Source organism: Xenopus tropicalis, chromosome 1 (genome assembly GCF_000004195.4).
Source record: "Xenopus tropicalis strain Nigerian chromosome 1, UCB_Xtro_10.0, whole genome shotgun sequence".
Classification (NCBI taxonomy): Eukaryota; Metazoa; Chordata; class Amphibia; order Anura; family Pipidae; genus Xenopus; species Xenopus tropicalis.
In genome coordinates, this window is record NC_030677.2 from 196,433,268 (window position 1) to 196,456,655 (window position 23,388).

General features: G+C 40.0%; 2 protein-coding genes across 2 annotated transcripts; both read left to right on the top strand.

Annotated features, from left to right (window-relative positions):
- The first annotated feature begins 9,019 nt into the window (after positions 1-9,019).
- On the top strand, positions 9,020-10,651 carry LOC116408346 (serine/threonine-protein kinase N2-like). The gene is made up of 4 exons (XM_031895122.1): positions 9,020-9,120; positions 9,575-9,851; positions 9,934-10,019; positions 10,223-10,651. Exons 2-4 carry the CDS (start codon positions 9,615-9,617, stop codon positions 10,401-10,403), a joined length of 504 nt encoding a protein of 167 aa, XP_031750982.1. The 5' UTR covers positions 9,020-9,120; positions 9,575-9,614; the 3' UTR covers positions 10,404-10,651.
- A 2,208-nt stretch (positions 10,652-12,859) lies between these two features.
- Positions 12,860-15,124, top strand: LOC116408347 (serine/threonine-protein kinase N1-like). Its single transcript, XM_031895123.1, has 3 exons — positions 12,860-13,083; positions 14,020-14,127; positions 14,938-15,124. The coding sequence occupies exons 1-3, from the start codon at positions 12,991-12,993 to the stop codon at positions 15,067-15,069; spliced, it is 333 nt and encodes a 110-aa protein (XP_031750983.1). The 5' UTR covers positions 12,860-12,990; the 3' UTR covers positions 15,070-15,124.
- Positions 15,125-23,388: the final 8,264 nt, after the last annotated feature.

The following is a 23,388-nucleotide window of genomic DNA, read 5'->3' on the forward strand; positions in this document are numbered from 1 at the left end:
CATACTTAATCAGGGTCCATTTGCTGTGCTTACAGGACATGTAATAAAAGGAAACATCATTCTAAGGAACTTTCCATTATGAATTTATTAAAATTGTTGGTGCTTTAAAAGTTATTATGTTGGTTTGAAAAACATTCTGTTCTTCGACTTCAGCTTCTTCTTCTGCTTCTTCTTCATAATCTTTTTCTTATTCTTAGTGCCCCCCATCTTCTAACCACTTTTCCTCCTACAGTTTTAGGGGTAAAACCCCCAAACTCTCCACACTGCTTCGCCCTATAGTGGAGCAGGTTGCTTGTGCTTTTCTGATCTAATCATGGGGTCACCCCGAATGAAACAACCGCCGCAAAATTCACTGTGTAAAACTCTCGGTCGCATAAAAACAAGTCAAAATAGGAGTGGTCTTGTCAAATTGGGCCCGGTCTTTTTCAATTGGGCCCAGTCTTGTCAAATTGTGCCTGGTCTTGTCAAATTGGGCTCGGTCTTGTCAAATTGGGCCCGGTCTTGTGAAATTGGGCCCGGTCTTGTCAAATTGGGCCCGGTCTTGTCAAATTAAGCCCAGTCTTGTCAAATTGGGCCCGGTTTTGTGAAATTGTGCCCAGTCTTGTGAAATTGTGCCCGGTCTTGTCAAATTGGGCTCTGTCTTGTCAATTTGGGCCCGGTCTTGTGAAATTGTGCCCAGTCTTGTGAAATTGGGCCCGGTCTTGTCAAAAAATAATTGTGTGCATCGAAAAAATTTTCTGAAGTTTCACAAATTTTTTGGCAAAGCCAACGAGACACATTCACTCATCACTAATGTGGCCAATGATAGTTTTTACATGTTTTACCTGTTAATTCAATTAATATCATAATTAACGATTTCCGCTTTCTAAATAAGCTTGATTTGGAATCCATTTTTCTAAATAAGTTTTTTAATCGAAATCATGATTTGTTTGGGAGTCTCCCATACTAGAGAAATGGGAATAATGACCAAAGTCAGGACGATTGTACTTTCTAATATCTATTGCATATTTTTCCCTGTATCAGACCTTCCATTAAACACTTTAGGTTTGTTCAGACGTATTTCTTACAGACTATGATTTTTGTTTTACAGGAACAACAGTGATGGGTTGTTTTCATAGCGTAATAAAGCGCAGAAAAAAGGTAAGAACAATGAGAACGTTATTTTCACTATTATTATTAGTGACGAGTAGTGAAGGGAGAAATAATTCACCAGCTATGGATTTGCGGTGAATTTCCATGTTTCACCGTCGGTGGATTGTTTTGCGACAATATTCGCCACAAAACATTTTCATCGGTGTCAAAAATAATTGGCGCGCGCATAAAAGAAATGACATGCGGAGAAAAAAATTGGCGCACTCTGTTTTTTTTGACGCGTGCAGCAATTTTTTTTTGACATGCAACGTTTTTGACGTGCAATAGTTTTTTGACAGGCACGACAATTTTTTTGGATGTGCAACATTTTTGCAGTTTCACAAAATTTACGCAAATCTTTGGAAAGATTTGCAAATTTCTCAGAGGAGCAAAACAGGACAGATTCACTCATTTTTCGGCAGGCATGGATTCTCAGAAAAATTAGCAGTGCGTCAAAAAAAGTTGCACGCATCAAAAAAGTGACGCGCATCAAAAAAAATTGTCGTACACGTCATTTTTGTTGACGTGCGAAGAATTTTTTGGGACATGTGCAAATTTTTTTCTGACGCACATCATTTTCCACATTTCGCAGCATTGTTCGCCATTTCATGAATCTTTTCAACGTTTCGCCAATTTTCCGGTGAAGCGAAACAGGACAGATTCACTCATCACTAATTAATATTATTATTATTATTATTAAAAGATTTGCTAAATTCGGGCAATCCTCCCAGTTGTACAGACTGGAAAAAAATGAGGGGACTTTGCAAAAAAGTTAAACAAGGTTTTAGAACCAGATTAAAAGATTACACAGAAGTTGAATGAAGATGAGAGAGTTTTAACTCTTTCAGTGCTGGTGGCTCTCTAATATATCGCATAAACAGTACCCCCCCATAGACAGTAGCCCCCACACAAAGTGCCCCCAATTGCCTCATACATAGCACCCCCCATAGACAGTAGCCCCCACACACAGTGCCCCCATACAAAGTACCCCCAATTGCCTCATACACAGTACCCCCCATAGACAGTAGCCAGCCCACACAGTGCCCCCAATTGCCCCCACAGAAAGTACCCCCAACAGACCAGTGATCGTCGGTGCCTCCTTCTCTCTTATGCCGCGGCAACAGGCACTACTATAAGGTTGCGCCTCGTCGCTGACGTGTGATGTCATACGCACGGGCGCAACCTTATAAAAGGGCCTGTTGCCGCGGCATAAGAAAGAAGGAGCCGCTGGTGCTGGCGAAGACTTGGTATGTTGTTGCGCAGAGTGCGCACTCTGCGTAGGGAGCGGCGGTACTGTCTGGGTGCCCCCCTGGGAGTTGGTGCCCTACGCAGAGTGCGTACTGGCACTGACCCCAAAATGAAAATAGCGCATATGGATTTCTCGCTTGCCAACTCAGCTTTTGCACAGAGCCCCCTGTCAGCGTAACTATACAGAGACCCCCAGAAAACCATATATTTTTGGAAAGTACACATTCTGATGAATTCAAAATAGGTAAAGTTATTTTTGTACACCAAAGTTACACCTGGCAAAGCTACGCTAAAAACAGATCAGGAATACTAATACTGGGCTAAAAATACAATAAAACCACAAAAATTGTGCAAATCAGCGAAACAACAAAATAAGTCACATGACAGTGTAATTAGTGGTCAGAATATCTGATCCAATAGTCACGCTGTCAAAATAAACAGTTTTTAGGTAAAAGAAACTAAAAACAAAGTGGTAAAATGAAAAAAAACAAAAGTGTTTGTGTATACATGTGTGTACATGTGTAAAAGTTGTGTGATAGTGTGTAAGTGTGTATATGAGTGTAAATAAGTGTATATAAGTGTGAAAAATGAAAAAAAACAAAACAAAACAAAAAAAAACTGCTAAATTGTGTGCTGTAAGTGTGTGTAAATGTATGTAAATGTATATAAATGTATGTAAGTGTGTGTGTAAGTGTGTAAGTGCAAAAAAAACCAAAAAAACCCTTACCTGTACTGAAGCACCCGATCGCCTCCAGGTCCTCCAGGCTGCAGTGGGCCTGCGCTGGGGGGGGTGAAACAGGAAGCAGCAGACGTGATGCGATCGCGTCTGCTGCTTCCAGGAGGGTCCTGCGCCAATCGCGCCGCAGGACCCTCATGACAGCCCCCCTGGCTCGTTGTCCATGGGGGCTGTCATCGCTAGAAACTCATGCCGCCACTGCAGAGAAAAGCCTTTAAATGCTAATGACGTATGGGACACATTGTTGGCATTTAAGCCCTTATCCCATACGTCGTTGGCAGTAAAAATGTTAAGGGGAACTTTACCCAAAAAGTGTTTTGTTTTTTTTGTTAAAATGAAAGAAAATGAATTCTAAGCAAATTTTCTATAATTATTTAGGAGCATATTTACTCATTTTTGAGTTTGGTTTGCTTGACTTTCTTTCTCCAACGCCGGCTTATTTAAGAATAAATTGACAATATTTCCGCACTCGGGTTTCCCCAGTGAGAATCACATTATTCCATTTATTTTCAATGAGGCTAAAAAACTCTAAAGATTTAATGAACTGGAAAAAGAAATAACGTTGATAGAGACAATTCCCATTGACTTCTGTTGATCCTTTCCAGCTTTTACTTGCTGAATTTTGTTGTTTTTTGTTTTTTTTCTCTTCAATACATATAAACTGTTAATATTCTCTAGTATATTTGTGTTTTTTCACTGTGGTTTTTCTCAAATTTTAAAAAACGCAAACTTGAATTCTGACGAATGGGCCCCTATGTAAATATTTGTAGCTCTTAAAATGTTATTTGTAAATGTAATTTTGCATCGAAAGTTGCAACTGTCTGGTTTCTTTATGTTTGTGGTTCTTTATGTTCTTTATGTTTGTAGTCAGAACTAGAAAGGGACAGACAGAACCAGCTTTCAAATGAAATGACATCCACAAATCGGAGTTTCCTTGTCCTTTACATGTTACTTACTTGGAAATGAATTGTCCAACCCCTTAATTATAAATCACTGTTAAAAAAAAAACCCCTTTGGGTGTAGAGTCTCAGTTTTTTTTTTTTGTCAAAAGCATCAATATTGTTGGCAACATTTTTAATGCTATGGTTATCATTTTTTCCCTTTAGAAACCTAAACGCAGTGACAATGTCGCTGTTGCAGTTATTCCAGAAGAAAAATCTGAAATATCTGTAAAACATCAGGTTGAAGAAGAATTTGACAGAACTGAGACAGCTGAAAGTTCTTCAGGTGCAGTATCTATTTTTCCAATTATATTGCCATAATAAAAATATTCATGTTTGGCCCATTAACACCATTACATTTATGGTTACACCTCACCCTTCAGCAACTGCAAATAAAATATTTCTTAGAAGTGGCAATTCTTTTTATAAGGAATGTGGGGCCTACGGCCATATTGGAACTTTAATGGCAGCCGCTAGAGGAAGGCAACTCCAAACACAGATTTCTTAAGCTTCATAAGGTGGCCATACACCCTGGTAGAGATGTAGCGAACCTCACAAAAAAAGTTTGCGAACCCGTTCGCGAACTTCCGCCAAAAAGTGCAAACTTTTGCGAACTTTGCGAACCCCATAGACTTCAATGGGAAGGCGAACTTTAAAACCTAGAAAAGCCATTTCTGGCCAGAAAACTGATTTTAAAGTTGTTTAAAGGGTGCCACGACCTGGGCAGGGGCATGCAGGAGGGGGATCAAGGGCAAAAACTTCTCTGAAAAATACGTTGTTGACACAGCGTTGCGTTTTGTGCTGGAAAGGGCAGAAATCACACTACATTTCTAAACTTGTGTAATAAACTGCTTTAAAACGTCCGGCGTCTACATGCCAATCAAGTCGTGTAAAGGTTACAGCCGGTTCACACACAAAGACAAAACGCCGCAGTAGTGGATATGAAATATATTATTGCTGGTGGAAAAACATCGCTCAGGTGATTTTATTGCAATGCAATGTCACTACTATGTGTAACGTGTTTGGTGCACTACTATGAACAACAGCAAAAAGCACTGGACACGTTAAAGAACAGTAAGTTAAATAAAAAAAAAAATTTGATAATAAAAAAGTGATCTCTGGTTGGTGCTGGTGGTGAACTACTAGGAGCAGCACACCAGTCCCCAACACAGCTAGACTAATAGCACTGGGCTCTATAAATTACAGTAGCAAAGTAAAAAAATACAAATAAAAAAAAATGATGTGAATGTGTGGTTGGTGCTTAGTGCACTACTATGAGCAGCACGCCTGTCTCCAACACACACAGACGGAGCTGCAGTACACAATGAAAAGAAGAGTAACAGTAATCAGAAAATAAAAGCAGTCCTTACAAGGACTATTGGGTTACAGCAGATGAGATCAGCAGGACAGCTGTCCCCAGCAGCTACATACAGAGCAGTAGAAAGTAGATTACTAGTCAGCAAAGCTACCTAAACTCTCCCTCAAATCCCTGCACAGCTCTCTCCCTATGCTAACTCATCAAGCACACACAGGCAGAATGTAAAATGGCTGCTGGGCTTCGGTTTATATATGGAAGGGAGTGGTCCTGGGGTGGTCCAGGAGGGAGAGCTGCCTGATTGGCTGCCATGTATCTGCGGGCTCTTGGGTGAGAGGTCAAAATTTGGCTCCAGCTAAGGCGAACCCAAAATTTCGAACATCGCTAAAAGTTTGCGAACTTGCGAACACCCGATTTTCGTGCGAATTAGTTCTCCGGCGAACAGTTCGCTACATCTCTACACCCTGGCCCTGGGGCCAAACGATCGAAGTATAATGGCAGCAATTGCCGCAGTCGGTTCGGGACCGCATCAACGAGCCGATACGGTCCCTGATCCAACTTAATTTTTAACCTGCCCGATCGATATCTGGCCAATTTCAGGCCAGGTATAGATCGGGTATGGCTGTCGTTCCTGCGCCTACACGGGCCAATAAGCTGCCGAATCGGTCCAAGGGACCCATATCAGCAGCTACAAGCCCATGTATGGCCACCTTTACACCTTAACTGTACAATATATTTACAAAAACCTTTTGATTTTGGTTGCCATTTAAAAAGTAATCTGATCAATAGAATCTACCATGTAACCATAGATAGTTCCGGTAACAGCTACTGTGTACTTTTTAACTGCTAAATCCAACATTTTTGTGATTTTTTTCTCAGATATTCCCAAGATCTCCTGTGCGGACACAGAAGAGAAACAAGAGCAAGAAGTAATTATTACTGAGCTCATTTCTGAAGGCTCCTCTGATGTAAGTAAAGATGCACAATTTCCTTAAAAAAGGGAACATTTTCTAAAATTCTAACGCTTCCATTATGAACTGTCACATTAATAACATAAACCAAAGAAGGTTAGACACAAATGAAGTTTTAAGGCTTTTTTAACATGACATACAGGCCCATATTTAGTCAGATACTTTGTACGTGTATGGCAGGTCAGAGGGGCCATTCTGATAGAATGCCCTGTAATTTAGATAGATCAGCATTAATTTGAGGTTTGAAACATCCATCTGCCCATGCCCCATGTCAGTAAATGTAAGGTGCATCAGCAGATGAGGATGTGAAGGCCAGGCCAATGGGTTGGGTACTTAAGGTGCCATACACTTTAAGATCCACCCGTTTGGTGGGTGATATTGGAGTGGGCGATATCGAAGTAATTCGATCAACTGGCTTGAGGGCCAAACGATCGAATTGCAGTGATGGGAATAGGACCCGTCTGAGCGAGGACTGCATCAATAAGCCAATGCGGTCTCCAATTTGATGGAAGAATCAAACCTGCCTAATTGACATATGGCCAATTTTAGGACAGAGATTGGTTGGGGAGGCACCTTGGGGGACCCCATACACAGGCAGATAAGTTGCCAAATCAATCTGAAGGATCCAAATCAGCAGCTGAAGTCTGCCCCTGTATGGCCACCTTTAGAGGATGAGCAATGACCACACTGATATCTGATATTTAAGATCTTTTAGCCACATAGTTAGTAAAACGTACAAAGATTTCTAATTTAATTCAGTACCCAAAAGACCTCCATTTTAAAATTATATAGTGTTATTTGTAAATGCAGCACTGCATAATAAACCAATACATACATATTACACATAGCACAGATGGGAAACAATACAGTAATAAAATATAGATAAAATACTCACTACACAAAGCACTTTCAGTATGTGTCTATATACATGCTTATTACTGTGAAACTATTTTCTCTGTAGGATGGCATTATCTTTAGTGCTAAGACAGCCATTAGTCAAGAGGAAGAGCTGGAAAACTTGGATGGGACTGAAATTAGTCCATTTAAGGAAGAGGAAGATGCAATGACTGATGGTACAGTATTTAAGAAATCACTTAATTTTATCGTAATGCCAACCTATAATTGCCCGCAATATATATTAGAAAGAATGTTAACCTTCCTATCATCACCTCTATTTATAGTACAGGTATAGGATCTATTATCCAGAAACCCGTTAACAGGAAAACCATCTCCCATAGACTCGATTTGAATCAAATAATTCAAAATTCTGAAGATAATTCCCTTTTTCTCTGTAATGATACAACAGTACCTTGTACTTGATCCCAACTAAGATATAATTACACTTTAATGGGGGGCAGAACAGCCCTATTGGGTTTATTTCATGGTTAAATGATTCCCTTTTCTCTGTAATAATAAAACAGTACCTGTACTTGATCCCAACTAAGATATAATTACCCCTTATTGGGGGCAGAACAGCCCTATTGGGTTTAATTCATGGTTAAATGATTCCCTTTTCTCTGTAATAATAAAACAGTGCCTTGTACTTGATCCCAACTAAGATATAATTACCCCTTATTGGGGGCAGAACAGATTTATTGGGTTTATTTCATGTTTAAATGATTCCCTTTTCTCTGTAATAATAAAACAGTACCTGTACTTGATCCCAACTAAGATATAATTACCCCTTATTGGGGGCAGAACAGCCCTATTGGGTTTATTTCATGGTTAAATGATTCCCTTTTCTCTGTAATAATAAAACAGTACCTGGACTTGATCCCAACTAAGATATAATTACCCCTTATTGGGGGCAGAACAGCCCTATTGGGTTTATTTAATGGTTAAATGATCCCCTTTTCTCTGTAATAATAAAACAGTACCTGTACTTGATCCCAACTAAGATATAATTACCCCTTATTGGGGGCAGAACAGCCCTATTGGGTTTATTTCATGGTTAAATGATTCCCTTTTCTCTGTAATAATAAAACAGTACCTGTACTTGATCCCAACTAAGATATAATTACCCCTTATTGGGGGCAGAACAGCCCTATTGGGTTTATTTAATGGTTAAATGATTCCCTTTTCTCTGTAATAATAAAACAGTACCTGTACTTGATCCCAACTAAGATATAATTACCCCTTATTGGGGGCAGAACAGCCCTATTGGGTTTATTTAATGGTTAAATGATCCCCTTTTCTCTGTAATAATAAAACAGTACCTGTACTTGATCCCAACTAAGATATAATTACCCCTTATTGGGGGCAGAACAGCCCTATTGGGTTTATTTCATGGTTAAATGATTCCCTTTTCTCTGTAATAATAAAACAGTACCTGTACTTGATCCCAACTAAGATATAATTACCCCTTATTGGGGGCAGAACAGCCCTATTGGGTTTATTTCATGGTTAAATGATTCCCTTTTCTCTGTAATAATAAAACAGTACCTGTACTTGATCCCAATTAAAATAAATTAATCCTTATTGGGGGCAAAACAATAATATTGGTTTTATTTAACGTTTAAAAGATTTCTTAGTAGAATTAGTATGGAGATCTAAATTTTAAAGTTTTTAGAAAACCCCAGGTCCCAGACATTCTGGATAGCAGGTCCCATATCTGTCATTTTTCTTTTTGATCATTTTCAATTACTTACTAAACCCTTTTCTTTTTCAGACTCCTCCAGTATTCTCTCAATTAGTGATATTATTATAGAACTAAATGAGGAGGAAACTGGGAGAGAAGAGGAGTGTGAAGATCAGACTGTTGAAAGTCTTGTTGTGACAGTAAGTACTTTGACACTTTATTTCTACGTAATAACTCATGATTAGGTGAAATATTTTGTCTTGGGGTGATTAACTGTAAAGAATAGAAATAAGGAGATTTTTTAAGCTATTAAGATTCGCAAAACAACAGGAAAATTAGCGAATTGTTTGTTCTTTTGTTGTCACCCGCGTATATTGCGTAGGGTTATTATACAGGCCAAGCCATATACAAATAATAAAAATTTGATCTAATATTTCATATGCTCATATCTTGAATCTTGTACGTCTGTCAAAATATTTGATAGAAGATATGAGAGGTGCTGGTAACATATTAGCTCAAATTTTTATTATTTGTAAATTATAATTTGGAGTTTAGTTGTTCAACTAAAACTCCATTCGTCTGTTTTATTGAATTTTATAAAGCTAGAATCAGTTTAAGATGAAGTTTAATTCTGCGTCTCAATTTCTTTCCTAGGGTTTATCTACTGTAGATTCTAATATCCCAGGTGTAAGTGATGCACCTCAAAGAATCATTAGAGAATCAAGGTATAAATCTAAATGTGGCTCATTTGTTTTCTATATTGCGTATGATTCCCAGAGGCTCTTATATAGAGAGCAGACATTTATTTTGGTTTAGAAAATATTTTTCTAAAATTCTTGTTTTTTTTAATTTCAGATTAATCCACAGTATTAAAGTTACTGGAGAGGATTTCAACTTTGGTCCTGTGCTGGGAAAAGGATCGTATGGAAAGGTAAACGACTATGTCCTCCATTAAAATCCTGACTCCAGATTATAGTTTTCAGTGTCATTTATGTTTATGTCTTTTGCTACAGGTGTATCTGGCCAAATTTGCGAAAACCGACCAAATCGTGGCTGTCAAGACCTTTAAAAAGAAGGAAATTTTGAAGGATCTTGATTGGTAAGTTCTACTGCAGAGAACTCTATACGTTTATATGGATATATAAGGCCTTAATCCCTTTTAGATTTAGCCATGGAAAAAATTGGACAGTTTTTACAACCGTGCAATGTAATGCATTCACAAACTGAAATACCTAACAAACCTAACAGAATGTTTTTTCCCCACAATATACTGTAGATTTACCATTCTTTCATTTTTTCCAGTCTAATTCCAGAAAGGAACATTCTAAAATTGGCACAAACGGAACAACAACCTTTCGTGGTGAACATATTTGCTGCTTTCCAAACCGAATACCATGCCTGCCTGGCTATGGATTTTGCTCCCGGAGGCGATTTGAATCAACAACTGTCGAAGAGAAGATTTTCAGAGCCGACAGTTGTGTAAGTGCAGTTAGAAACCTCTGCAGGGTCAATAGAGTTTTAGCAAAAATATCAGTAACATAGTCAATAAAAACAGTTTTAGAATTATAGAAGAAAGTTTGTAGAAAGATGATAGTTTTCAAGAATAAGTATTAAACAAAAAATAGCAAATGATGATATTTCAGATTAGCAAAATGCTTCTGCTTTATTTTGAGCAACTTGACATTAAGGAGTATATTTATCATGCCGTGCAAAAAATGGAGTGAATCACTACCCAGGCCAACCAATCATCAATCAGACTTCAACAGTTAGAAAACCAAAGCAAAGCATCTGATTGGCTGCTATAAGCTATGTTTCACTTTTTACACAGCCTGATAAATATACCCCCTAGAATTTTGTCATTTCTGTCAAAAGGTTCCATTTCTCCTTTACCTATATTAACATTTTCTAAAATTAAATTTTAAAAAAATCACAATCAGCTTTTTGGTTGTGTTTGATGATTCAACTCTCACATGAAGGTCCAGATTCCGCTGGTTGAGATAAAGTTCTCTCATGGTTTATAACCAGTTCTAGTTTCCCATAGACTTTAATAGAGTTTTCACGTGATAAATTTAATGGCATCTCAAATTAAATCTCGTCCATGAGTTTTCACAATAAACCCTTTTCTCAGTGAATTGAATGTGGCCTAAAGTTTAGTCTTGCTCTGAAAAAGCCTCATGGTTTGACCTAATCTTCTTATAAATAAATGGGCATGATCTATGGCAGTTTCATATCTTTCAATGGCATCTTCTTGTTTCAAGAGTTTATATAAAAAACTAATATGATTTTTTTTTCCATCTTTACAGGTTTTATTCAGCCTGCATTGTTGCAGGACTGCAGTTTTTGCATGACCATGACATTATACATAGGTAAGCCTTGCTCAGTGTTAAAGGTCCTGTTGCTTTAGTCGTAGCAGCAGTTCTATGTTTCCTACAAATAACTTCATTTTACCAGTTTAACAGCAATAAAGTGAAAAAAAATAGGCACAAATAGATAATAGTCAATACAAATTTGTTATTGCGTCTTATTTGATACTTTTAATCTTTGTAGCTCTATACAATTACTGTACATTTCAGAGCACCGCTATTTCTTTGGCAATTTAAAAAATGTAACTTTATTTTGATGCAGGGATATGAAGCTGGATAATGTCTTGCTGGATGAACATGGTTACGCTAAGATTGCAGATTTTAGTTTAGGCAAAGAAGGTAAGATTTCCGACATATATTTCATATCTAAAGTGGCCATCGTCGCAGCTAGTTCTGAAATCTAGTGATGAGCAAATCTGTCCTATTTTACTTCACTAGTGATGAGCGAATCTGTCCCATTTCACCAAAAAATTCTCAAGACTGCTGAAAAATTCTCAAAACGCATAGGGCATTTTGCCCTTCTGGCTTTTATTTTACGCAAAATACTTTACATTGGTGAATGGGCATTTTTCACACTTTTTTTGGTGAATTTTTTGACGGCGAACCTTTGCCACTTTTGTAGAATTTCACCACAAATCCATGCCTGTCGAAAAAAATTTGCTCATCACTACTGATATCTAAATTGAGGTTTGTGTTACCACCAATCCATAGTAACGTGAATAATGAGATGTAGCCATTTTATAAGTCTCCAAAGGTAAAAATGAATGGAATACCCATTGTTTTTCAAAACTTTGCCAATCAGTCCAGAGCTCTAATCAGTCAATACAATTCTAACTAGTGATTCGCCAGGCATAGATTTGCAGCAAATTTCCGCCTTTTGCCATTGGCGAATTGTTTTGCAAAATTTATGAGAAAATTTGCCACTGAAAAATTCATTGTGCGCTAACAAAAAAAAAAAAGTCAAAATGGGTGCGGTCACGTCAAAATGGATGCGGGCAACAAAAAAATTGTGCAACTTTTTGCTAGAATTTTTCGACAGATTCGCCCATTACAACTGCCACATTTTATATTTTCCTACCAGTCATGAAAGTATAAATAACTGCTAACATTATGGGTTCAGTTCGTATTTCAGTAAATCTGCCATCATTTCCCCATAGACATAATCTATGTAGTATAATCTATGTTTACATACCTGGTATTAGCCACTAAGAACGGGTATGGGATCCTTTATCCGGAAACCCATTATCCAGAATGGAGATCCAAATTAAGGAAAGATCCCTTATCCAGAAAACCCCCAGGCCCCAAGCATTCTGGATACCGGGTCCCATACCTGTATTTCTAATCTGTTGCTTAATTCATCTTTGACTGAATTATGTATCATTGCATAGCCCAGATTGCGAGCAGTTTTAATTCAGAATTTGTACTACTGCTTTTTGCTGTCTGCTTTTGTCTGAAAGTTTATGAGAATATTTCTAAATGGATAGATATGTAGAAAAAAGGAATTTTCATTAGTAAATATACTTACGTTATGAAATATTAGCTGTAATTGTTTCATATATTAATGACACAAATAGGGTTACTGTTTATATCCAATCAGCTGAAAACCGTCCCTATGTTTGATTATAACTATATCACTTTCTCTTTGTTTGTTCCTAAGGAGTACCATATGGCAGAAAGCTCCTTACACGTTGTGGAACAGCATACTACATGGCTCCAGAAATACTCCAAAGACAGGGCTATAACAGAGCGGTGGACTGGTGGGCTGTAGGAGTCATGATTTACCGTATGCTGCTTCGCAAGGTAAACACAAAATATCTCATATAAAATTAAATAATGTATATTTTTATTTATTTACTTGTTTTTATTTTATCTGTTAATATAATACTTTTTCCATTATTTTTCATTAACTTAGCATCATTATCTTTATTCATTTAAAGCTGTTTGCATGAATAACCCTAAGGGGCACATTTACTAATCCACGAACGGACCGAAAGCGTCCGAATGCGTTTTTTCGTAATGATAGGTATTTTTGCGACTTTTTCGTCGGCGTCACGATTTTTTTGTATTTTGCGTGGCTTTTTCGTTGCCGTTACGACTTTATCGTATATTTTCCGCGACTTTTTCGCCGCCGTTGCGAAAAAATCGGATTGGTTTTTCCGCCGTTTACAATTGCTCAATATGAAAAAATTTGCGACGGCAATGAAAAAGTCGTGCAAAATACGATAAAGTCGTGACGGTGAAGAAAAAATCGCGCAAAATACGAAAAACCTGTGACAGCGATGAAAAAGTCGCAAAATTTTTGGTTCCAAACTGATTTTTTCCCATTCGGGATTCGGATTCGTGGATTAGTAAATGTGCCTCTAAGTGATTTCTCTAGTGAAGTTTTCAAATAAGGATTATCTCACTGTAACATCTGCATGAAAAGTGAATTTAATTAAGTTTAGTTAATTTGTTCGCAGTTTCACAAATGTTTTTGGCGAAACGGGGCAGATTCGCTCATCACCAATCCTTGATTTTAGGCGGCATATTGGACAAAGGATTTTATAAAGTAGTAAACCCTACAGACCCACTAGACATTTTGATAGAATTAAATAGAAAGAATGAGACATTTCCCATAAGAATATTAAATACACTGCTACAGCCCAGTGCTGACTGCCTTTTGGCATTATTTTGCCATTAATGTGTTTTTTCTAAAACTCTTTAGACTTTCTAACTAATAATTCTCTGCTCTTGCAGTTCCCATTTGGAGGAATATTGCGAAGTACGATATTTGGAAGAATCACCCACCAAGAACCAACATTTCCAAAGCATTTATCTCATAATGCTGTGGACATAACTTCAAATGTGAGTGTTCCGCCATTTTGGCTTTTATTGTTGCAAACTACTATCATGCAGTTCGTATTTAAATGCAAATAATTTTATCACTGGCCTTTACATATGTAGACTCTCTGCTCTCCGCCACACATTCCATATGAAATGGGGAGTTCATTGACTGGCATTTTCCCTTTGTTATCTCTCAGTGACATGTTGCTCTTAAGGTGGCCATACACGGGCCAATTCTAGCTGCCGATATCGGTCCCTTAGTCCGATTCGGCAGTGTAGGGGCACCAACGATGGGCCTGCCCGACCGATATCTGGCCTGAAATCAGCCAGATATCGATGGGGCAGGTTAAAAAATGTAGTTGGATCGGGGACCGCATTGGCTCATTGATGCAGTCCCCGATCCGACTTCTGCTATACTCGTCGTTATAATTCGATCGTTTGGCCCCAGGGCCAAAAGACCAAATTAGCCTGGATTCGCCAGATATCAATCGGGCAGGTTAAAAATTTAATCGGATCAGGGACCACATTGGCTCGTTGATGCGGTCCCGAACCGACTGGCCAATTGTTGCACTGGGGCCAAACGATCGAATTAGCCTACATTTGCCCGATATCGCCCACCCGTAGGTGGGGATATCGGGAGAAGATCCACTCGCTTGGCAACATCACCAAGCAAGTGAATCTGACGGTGGATGGCCACCTTTATTCACCAGTACCTATGATTATCCCACACGTGTGTTATATAGAGCTTTGTACAGTTTTTAAATATTTACATTTATTTTATAATCATTGAGATCATTAGCTAATTGATTTGTAAATGTGTTTGTTCTGCAGCTATTGGATAAAAATCCTTCAAGTCGTCTAGGGTCTAGTATAAGAGGTGCTGAGGATGTAAAGATGAGTCCTTTCTTTAAGGTATGTTTATGTTTTAGACATTTAAAAACTCATTGTCATGATAAGAAATAGGATGGAGCTAAATTTCAGATATTGGGCCAGATTCAGTCCAGTGAAAAAAAATGGATCTCAGGGTTTATCATGTAAAAACTCATGGACGAGATTCCATCTGAGGAGAAAAAACGTTTCTCCTAATTCAGTTCCAGTTACTTCCTATTGACTTCAATAGAGTTTTCATGTGAGAAACAGTGAGAGAAGTGTTGAATCTCAGCCATGAGTTTTTACACGATAAACCTTTTTCTCACTGAATTGAATCTGGCCTATTATTGGATTACTGTGTCTGTCTTCTACAAATAGATAAGCTGGTAGATGTTTGTACTGATTTATTTTATATGCTAAATAATAAGCTGATACTAATATATTTATCATCTCTTGTACAGAATATGGACTGGGAGGCACTCTTAGAAAAAAGGTTGCCTCCTCCATACATCCCTAGCAACAAACGACCAAAGGATAGCAAATTTACTAAAAAGCAGGCCTTAAAATCTGGTAAAACCCCCTATATTGCTAACATTCAATGGCATTTTAAAGATTTTGATTATTTTCCAGAATCACCTTGAAAAGTGATTCTTAAAAATAACAAAATCCAGCTGCTCATCGGACTGAAATTTCTTCAACTGATGAGGATTCAGTAATAATGCCAGGAAGGGGACAGGGTGAGTCCGTAGAGAAATAACTTTCCCTGCTCAGAACCTGAAGATGGAAGCAGGCGTGATCAGATGTAGGGATGTAGCGAACATCGCCAAAAATGTTCGCGAACCCGTTTCGCCAAAACTCGCGAATATTTGCGAACCCCATAGACTTCAATGGGAAGGCGAACTTTAAAACCTAGAAAAGCCATTTCTGCCCAGAAAACTGATTTTAAAGTTGTTTAAAGGGTGCCACGACCTGGACAGTGGCATGCAGGAGGGGGATCAAGGGCAAAAATTTCTCTGAAAAATACTTTGTAAAAAAAACGCCAAAAAAAAAATAACGAAAAAAAATAACGCAAAAAAAAAAACCGCAAGCTATTCCTATGTATATGCATAGGCGATAAAACAAAGCGAAAAAACGCGGCGGAAAAACTAAGGCGAAAAAACACGGCGCCAAAAAAAAACGCGGCGAACCCAGTGGCTAACATCGGCAAAATTCCGCGAATTTGCGGACTTGCGAACACCCGATGTTCGCGCGAATTAGTTCGCCGGCGAACAGTTCGCTACATCTCTAATCAGAAGCCAGGGAAAAGCAATTCACAATAAGGCACAATGAGATAGGAGTCATAATGAGTCAGGCCAGGACCCATTCAAGATACACCACCAAGAGCACTGAGTATTGTGTTTTACCAAAACAATCAGTTCAGCAGAACATGAGTGGGTCTGTTTGATGGAAGAAGCTCTCTGGTTGCAGGAATCCTGACAAACAAAGACATTGGGTCATTGGCCATAAGTTCCATTATGACTTGCGAAACGGATGAAAAAATTTGCCATGGAAAAATTCGCCACACGTCCAAAAATTGTCGCCGGCGTAAAAAAAGAATAGTCACGGGCGTCAAAAGAATAGCCGCGCAACGAAATAATAGCTGCTGGCGACGAAACAATAGCCGTGCGACGAAATAATAGCTGCTGGCGACGAAATAATAGCCACTGGCGACGAAATAATAGCCGCGCGACAAAATAATAGCCGTGCGACAAAATAATAGCCACAGGCGACAACTTTTTTTTGTTGCACAACATTTTCGCCATTTCTCAAATTTTTCGCCGTTTCGCTGATCTTTTGAAAGATTTGCAAATTTTTGGGCAAAGCGAAACGGAACAGATTCGCTCATCACTATTCATAACAAATGTTATGATAAATGTTAATACCTCTGTATGGAAGCTATGGATTATCAGCCAGTTTTGTACAGGAAAAGGAACTAGATTCCAGTCACTAGTCACTGATTCTAGTTACCTGTCCTGGTCGCTAGCCTGTCCCTGGCAACAATTCTGCTTCATCCTAATGCTGAACTGTGTTTACCCTGGTCTGATCTCTGTAGTGTGCAGGTTCCCTGTTCCCAAGTTCCTTGGCCCCAAAAGGGCGTTGGTGAAGACCGGGCAGGGGCCCTTCTGTTTCACGAAAGAATCTTTCAGGGCTGAATGGTGACCGCTGGCAGCTAGAGTAAGTACTCCTCCCATTAGGGTATGGACTGGTTCCTAATATCTTCAGGCTACAGGACAGGTAAGGTTTATTCTTCTTAAAATCATATTTTGATTGCCTACCAATCAGAGCTAAAGCTTAATCCCAATTTCAAAAATATGCCATTTTCTTATAATTATGTATATGATTCATTTTTATTTTATGTTTCAGGCGCACTTGGAAAACACATTGCCATAATGAATTTATGTTGTCTTCTGTTAGTTCTAAATGTGTTCGAGTGGAGGGTGGCGGCAAGGAAGAGGGTATGGCTTGGAGGGATGAACACAATATTCGCTGGAAGTGCTGCACTTATAAATATAATACTAATAAATTAATATTGATTTGAAATTCTGTTGCTAAATGTTTGTGACTTTGGTGGAAATCCATTAAAGAGTTTGAGCCAACTAAAATAGGCAGACACATTCCCGGAGGTTTCTATATCTGGAAATACATCTCAACTCCTGTATTCAATTTAATGTGGCCATTTATCTAAAGGGCACAAGGGGGTCAGTTTTGAAATCTCATGGGCACAATCTCTGTGTTATTAGGCAGAGGGATTAGTACAGGGAATCCTATACTGACCCACCCTGGAGCTACTGCCACCTCCTGACCAAGCAGCAGCTCCAGGGTTTCCTTTGAGTCCAACGTCACTAGGCGCAGCACACCAAGCTGGCTGGAACCCTAGGCAACGCTGGACAGCTCAACCACCGTTCCCCCCCCCCCCCAGGGGAATACGGGAAGAGGAGTAATGCAGGTGTAAGCGGGACATGGGGCAGGGGGAGGATAGGGGTCCAGATTAAGGGTAGGCAAAGAAGGTACTTGCCTGGCGCCCCCCGTCTGTTGTGCCCTAGGCATGTTCCTCTCCTGCCTGCCCCTAGTTCTGGTCCTGCTTGAGCCTAAACCAATGCAGACGTCCCTCACATGCCAAACAATGAAAATGACACCAGAGAAACTTCCACACATCGCCTTTTTGTGACTGCTATGATGCTGGAATTCTGGGTAAAAACACTGCATTGTGGGAAAGAAACATAGTGATTGCACTCACTAATGCTAACTGAGTTAATAAGCCATATTATGGTTTAAAGCACTAATATCCCATGATTACGCCCCATTTAATAATCCCATTCAAATTGTAGGACACACAATAAAGGTCATTTCATTTTAAGATTGCAGTGTGCAAATAGCAAAAAAAGGCAGAATTATTAGTAAGGGGCAGAACGCAAAGAAGAAACAGCAGACAGGGTAGACAGGGGTGTGTGGGTAGGGTTGCCACCTGGCACCTGGTTTTGACCCCGACAGCCCAGTTTTTGGAAGGGCTGCCCGGATCAAAACTTCCTGCTCGGTTTCCCTAATTCGGAAAACCGGGCAGGTCTCAGTAACACTGACGTGGTGATCAGCCAATCAGCGCGTCATAGAGAGCGCTGAAATAAATAATGAAAGCGTGGAGGGACTGTGGAGCCAGCTGTGGCCCAGTTCCCTCCGTGCTTGTAAGGGGTTAACTTACCAGCCAGTGCAGTCAGAAAAGGGCAGCCCCCCTTGCTCGCTCCTCCTCCCTCCCCTGTGCCTGCATTCCCGCGCTGCTGCTGCCACTCTGCTTCCTGATTTCTATTGAGCGGCATCCCCCTCCCACCCTCCCTGTTTAAGCGCACTCTGTTTATTAAAAAAAAAAAAAAAATTGTCATATCAATATAAATTTGTGGTTTGTCGCAGCAAATGGCGGGGGGTAGTCCTTGGCCATTTAAGTTCTGATGTTGTCTTATGGCTTCTACATGCCCGCTGCGTTCGCAGTGGCCGGCATTCGTTAACAAAATGGTTTATTGTTTGGAAAAGTTGAATATACATGGCAAGGACTAATTTTGGACGTTGTATTTGATAATAAAGCTGTGGCCGAACTCCACCCACACAACGGTGTCATTGCGTCTTTTGTCAGCTAGGTGCAACGGGGCAAGAGTGATAATGGGAGGGAACAAGTCTCCACAGTCTGAGCCCGCCTCATCCCCACCCCACAATGTCACGGCCCTGCCTCCTCCCCGCCCCCCATGACATCACCCTCGCCCCCTGCCCGGCTTACCTAGCTGACAGAGGTAGCAACCCTATGTGTGGGGCCTACTGGGGCTGCCACCCCAGGGGTCCCCCACACCCCCCAGAGGCCCCCACCACCTGCACAAAACCCCACCCTTCCTCCCAAGCGTGCATAACAGATACTTACCTAGGCATGATCGGGGAAGGGAGGTCAGCAGGGGAGTACTGGCAGGGATCAGGTCTGGGTCAGCGGGGCCCTTGAGGGACGGGACCTACCAGGCTTTTCCCCCAGGTCCCGTAGGAGCCATGCAGGATGTGGATTCACCATGTGGCCGGGATTAAAGGGGTGAGGTGGATTGCAGATTCCCTGGGGCTCAATGCTAATTAAGTCTAACACTTGCTCCCCGGGGATCTGTAAATGACCCCTTATGTGTTTTCTCCACTGTAATGCTCTCACTGAGTGGTTAAAACTCCCTTCCTGCCTGCCAACACTTCATATTCACTGGTAATAGGTATTTAACCCATAGATACTATATTTTATGGAACTAAAATGGTTAATGGGTTGCCACATCTAGCTGCAAGCATCAGGCAGTGGGTTGTGGTGAATTTTATTTTGAATAAATTGTTGCTTGTTTCTATACAACCAGTTCCATACGTAACATTTATGTGGTTTCTATATTTTAACAACCTGTTCTTCTATCACCATCTGGTGGAGAGGGAACCAAACTGCAGTTCTTACTTCATGTCACAAAATAGCATTTCAAATCACATTGGAATTATTCCGCCTATAAGGATATATTAGATCAAGTGTAATTGACTGCACAGAAAAAATGATTGAGTGCATAGGTGTGTTTAATATAAAGTAATAAGCAGGTGATAGGTCTGACTGTGAGGGAAGAAGGCAGGAATATGCTGTATGGGGAGAGAAAGAGACACTGGTATGTAAAATAAAGGGGGAAAGAATGGGGCAGGGGTGTGACATGGGGAGAGGATGTGGGGACATGGAGAAACAAGGAGAGATTGGTATATTGAGGAGTGAAGAGACTGGGCCATTGTATGGGAGGGGGAAAGACTGGTACATAGGAAGACAGCATAGAGGATAGTACCGGCCCGGGCACAGAGAAGGTCTTATATGTGTTTATTTTTCTCTCAGAAGGTTAAAGAGGATCTCCACCCAAAAATGGTTTATTTAATTCTAAGCAAATTAGTTTCATTTTCTGCAAACTGTGGTTGGTCAGTGGAAATGATCAGCAGGTGGGGCTGTTGTTTTGAATTCATTATATTATATCATAATAGAACAGTGGGGGCATAGAGCACTGAGTTTATAAGACAGAAGTGGAGAGAAGTTTTATATTGTAAATAATCCATTGGTCAAAAAGTCATTTCTGAGTGGTCAGAAGACTACAGACATGTGCCTGTATGACAATGTAGACTTGGTGTAATATAAGGAGTAGATACCAAGTCTATGTGGAGAATACATCATTTCATAGGAAAAATGCAGCAGAGGACACGCTTGAATTAGTAGGGAAGATGGCAGTAGCTCCAGGGTTCCTCTGCATCAGTGGGTGCACTTGTGACTATAGGAGGGTAATGGTTTCTTCAAACTTTAGTTATCTAACCCCTGGCATTGAGAATTGAGTACAGTCATGTTTAGTTGGGAGGGGGAGTAGTTTTCCTAATGACAAGGGTTTCAGGTTTCCCCAAGATTATAATAATGGGAGTCTGGGTGTGTTCTTTTTTTTGGATTCTCCCACTCACAGGAGGAGGTGAGAAGGTAGTGAGCAGTCTCCAGCGAGGAGAATACACTGCTGCCATTACAGGGACCCAAGTGGTTAGGCTCAGGACTATATCCTGGAGCATTTCATCTCTGTGGGTTTCACCTAGTGATGGAGACTGGTCACCAGGAGTCAAGCTATACTACCTTATGATTCCAGACAGAGATATAAAGGATATTTGTGAGTATTATTTGTGCCTGACCTCCTGCCTCCTATCCCTCAACATCAGTTGAGCACACCTACTAAACTATAGAGACTGGCTGTTGAAATTGTATCAACAAACCGTTCATTGTTCTTAAGAACCACTGGTGCCCAAAGCTATTGAGAGAGTGAATGATGTGTGCGCACACTGGTGTGGTAACCCTTCCTTCATATCCAGCAAAGGCCCACCTGAGCATACAGAGTCATATACCAAAAGTATCTACTGGGAGTTTCTGGCAGTTAGGCCCTTTGCCTGGGCCTAGATCATAGTGTGATTATAGTAGTAGAGCATTTTTGAGTACACCCCCCCATACACATGTTACATGAGCAATTCAGAAGAAAGGATGGACCAGTGCCAAATGTAACTACTGGGAAGTGCAAAGTCTTTGGACACATACGGCCTGTGTCATCCGTTTATAATAGAAGTTTAGGTAGAACAGGTAGAAATCATATGTTGGTAGAACAGGTAGAAATCATACGTTGGTAGAACAGGTAGAAATCATACGTTGGTAGAACAGGTAGAAATCATATGTTGGTAGAACAGGTATAAATCATACGTTGGTAGAACAGGTATAAATCATACGTTGGTAGAACAGGTAGAAATCATACGTTGGTAGAACAGGTATTAATCATACGTTGGTAGAATAGGTAGAAATCATACGTTGGTAGAATAGGTAGAAATCACATGTTGGTAGAATAGGTAGAAATCACGTGTTGGTAGAACAGGTAGAAATCACGTGTTGGTAGAACGGGTAGGAATCACGTGTTGGTAGAACGGGTAGAAATCACGTGTTGGTAGAACGGGTAGGAATCACGTGTTGGTAGAACGGGTAGAAATCACGTGTTGGTAGAACGGGTAGAAATCACGTGTTGGTAGAACGGGTAGAAATCACGTGTTGGTAGAACGGGTAGACATCACGTGTTGGTAGAACGGGTAGAAATCACGTGTTGGTAGAACGGGTAGGAATCACGTGTTGGTAGAACGGGTAGAAATCACGTGTTGGTAGAACGGGTAGAAATCACGTGTTGGTAGAACGGGTAGAAATCACGTGTTGGTAGAACGGGTAGAAATCACGTGTTGGTAGAACGGGTAGAAATCACGTGTTGGTAGAACAGGTAGAAATCACGTGTTGGTAGAATGGGTAGAAATCATATGTTTCACAGAGGATTTGAATTATTCCTTCAGGGCAGGTTCCTTTAAGGAAGAATCCTGGTGCACTGGCTGCAACTCAACTGTATAATAATTCTCTTTTCAAATTAAGATACGACTGTCTGTCACCTGCCTTTTATCATTTTCATTAATAACCTGCTACCCAGGCATCAAATATTCCCACCGTATGGGCTTTGCCAGAATAACAATATTTGATTCATATTGAATTGAATATAAATGGCATTTCTTCTCCCAAAGGTCAATCTGAAGATCTAAATAACTGATGGAAAATCCTGCGCAAAGCTCCGTACATCAGATAATTCTTCCCTTGATCAAAGTGTTTCATTTCCGCGTGTCTCTCCTTCCTATTTAAATCCATCTGAGAAAGTCGGGTCAGGAAGGGGCAGCGTCTTAGGGGCTAAGAGAGGAAAGAGAGGCATTCAGAACATAATCATCTATAGACAAAATATCTCCAAGAGAAAAATTCTCAAGGCAAAATAAACCATGAGATTCGTTTAAACTAATTCCCCAGGATGTTTTATTATCATTACTTGCAGGTATGTATTAATTCAAGTTAAAGGGGCAGTACTCGCCATTGTTAGACATAAACACAATGAGTAGGGCTTGTGCTGAGCATTACAAAGTTTCTATTTTGTTTTTTCTTATTTTTGTATGTTTGAGCTAAAACTCAATTTTTTTTGCCATATATTACCCGTCAAAAGTGCGACAAGTTTGGAGACAAGTTTTGGAAGCCCAGAGACACAGTTTTACTCCAAGCAGAGCCTCCTGCAGGCCAGCAGTCCACATGGGGCTACCGAATAGCCAATCACAGCCCTTATTTGGCATAACCAAAGAACTTTTTTCATGCCGGTGTGGCTCCCCAACACTTTTTAGGTCTGAGTGTGGCTCACTAGTAAGAAAGGTTGGGGATCCCTGCCCTAAGGCTCTGTATCATCCACAATAACTGGGCACTAAGGTATCCTTGTTAGCTTTGTGCCCTATAGATCTTAATCATTGCCACCTGTTGAATGT

What these genes read in the sequence shown, in the direction of transcription:
- LOC116408346 (XM_031895122.1), top strand. Translation starts at nt 9,615, where the DNA reads ATGCACCTCAAAGAATCATTAGAGAATCAAGGTATAAATCTAAATGTG. An exon ending in GAAAAGGATCGTATGGAAAG is followed by an intron (nt 9,852 to 9,933) that starts GTAAACGACTAT and finishes CTTTTGCTACAG; the next exon opens with GTGTATCTGGCCAAATTTGC. An exon ending in ATTTTGAAGGATCTTGATTG is followed by an intron (nt 10,020 to 10,222) that starts GTAAGTTCTACT and finishes CATTTTTTCCAG; the next exon opens with TCTAATTCCAGAAAGGAACA.
- LOC116408347 (XM_031895123.1), top strand. Translation starts at nt 12,991, where the DNA reads ATGGCTCCAGAAATACTCCAAAGACAGGGCTATAACAGAGCGGTGGAC. An exon ending in ACCGTATGCTGCTTCGCAAG is followed by an intron (nt 13,084 to 14,019) that starts GTAAACACAAAA and finishes CTGCTCTTGCAG; the next exon opens with TTCCCATTTGGAGGAATATT. An exon ending in CTGTGGACATAACTTCAAAT is followed by an intron (nt 14,128 to 14,937) that starts GTGAGTGTTCCG and finishes TTTGTTCTGCAG; the next exon opens with CTATTGGATAAAAATCCTTC.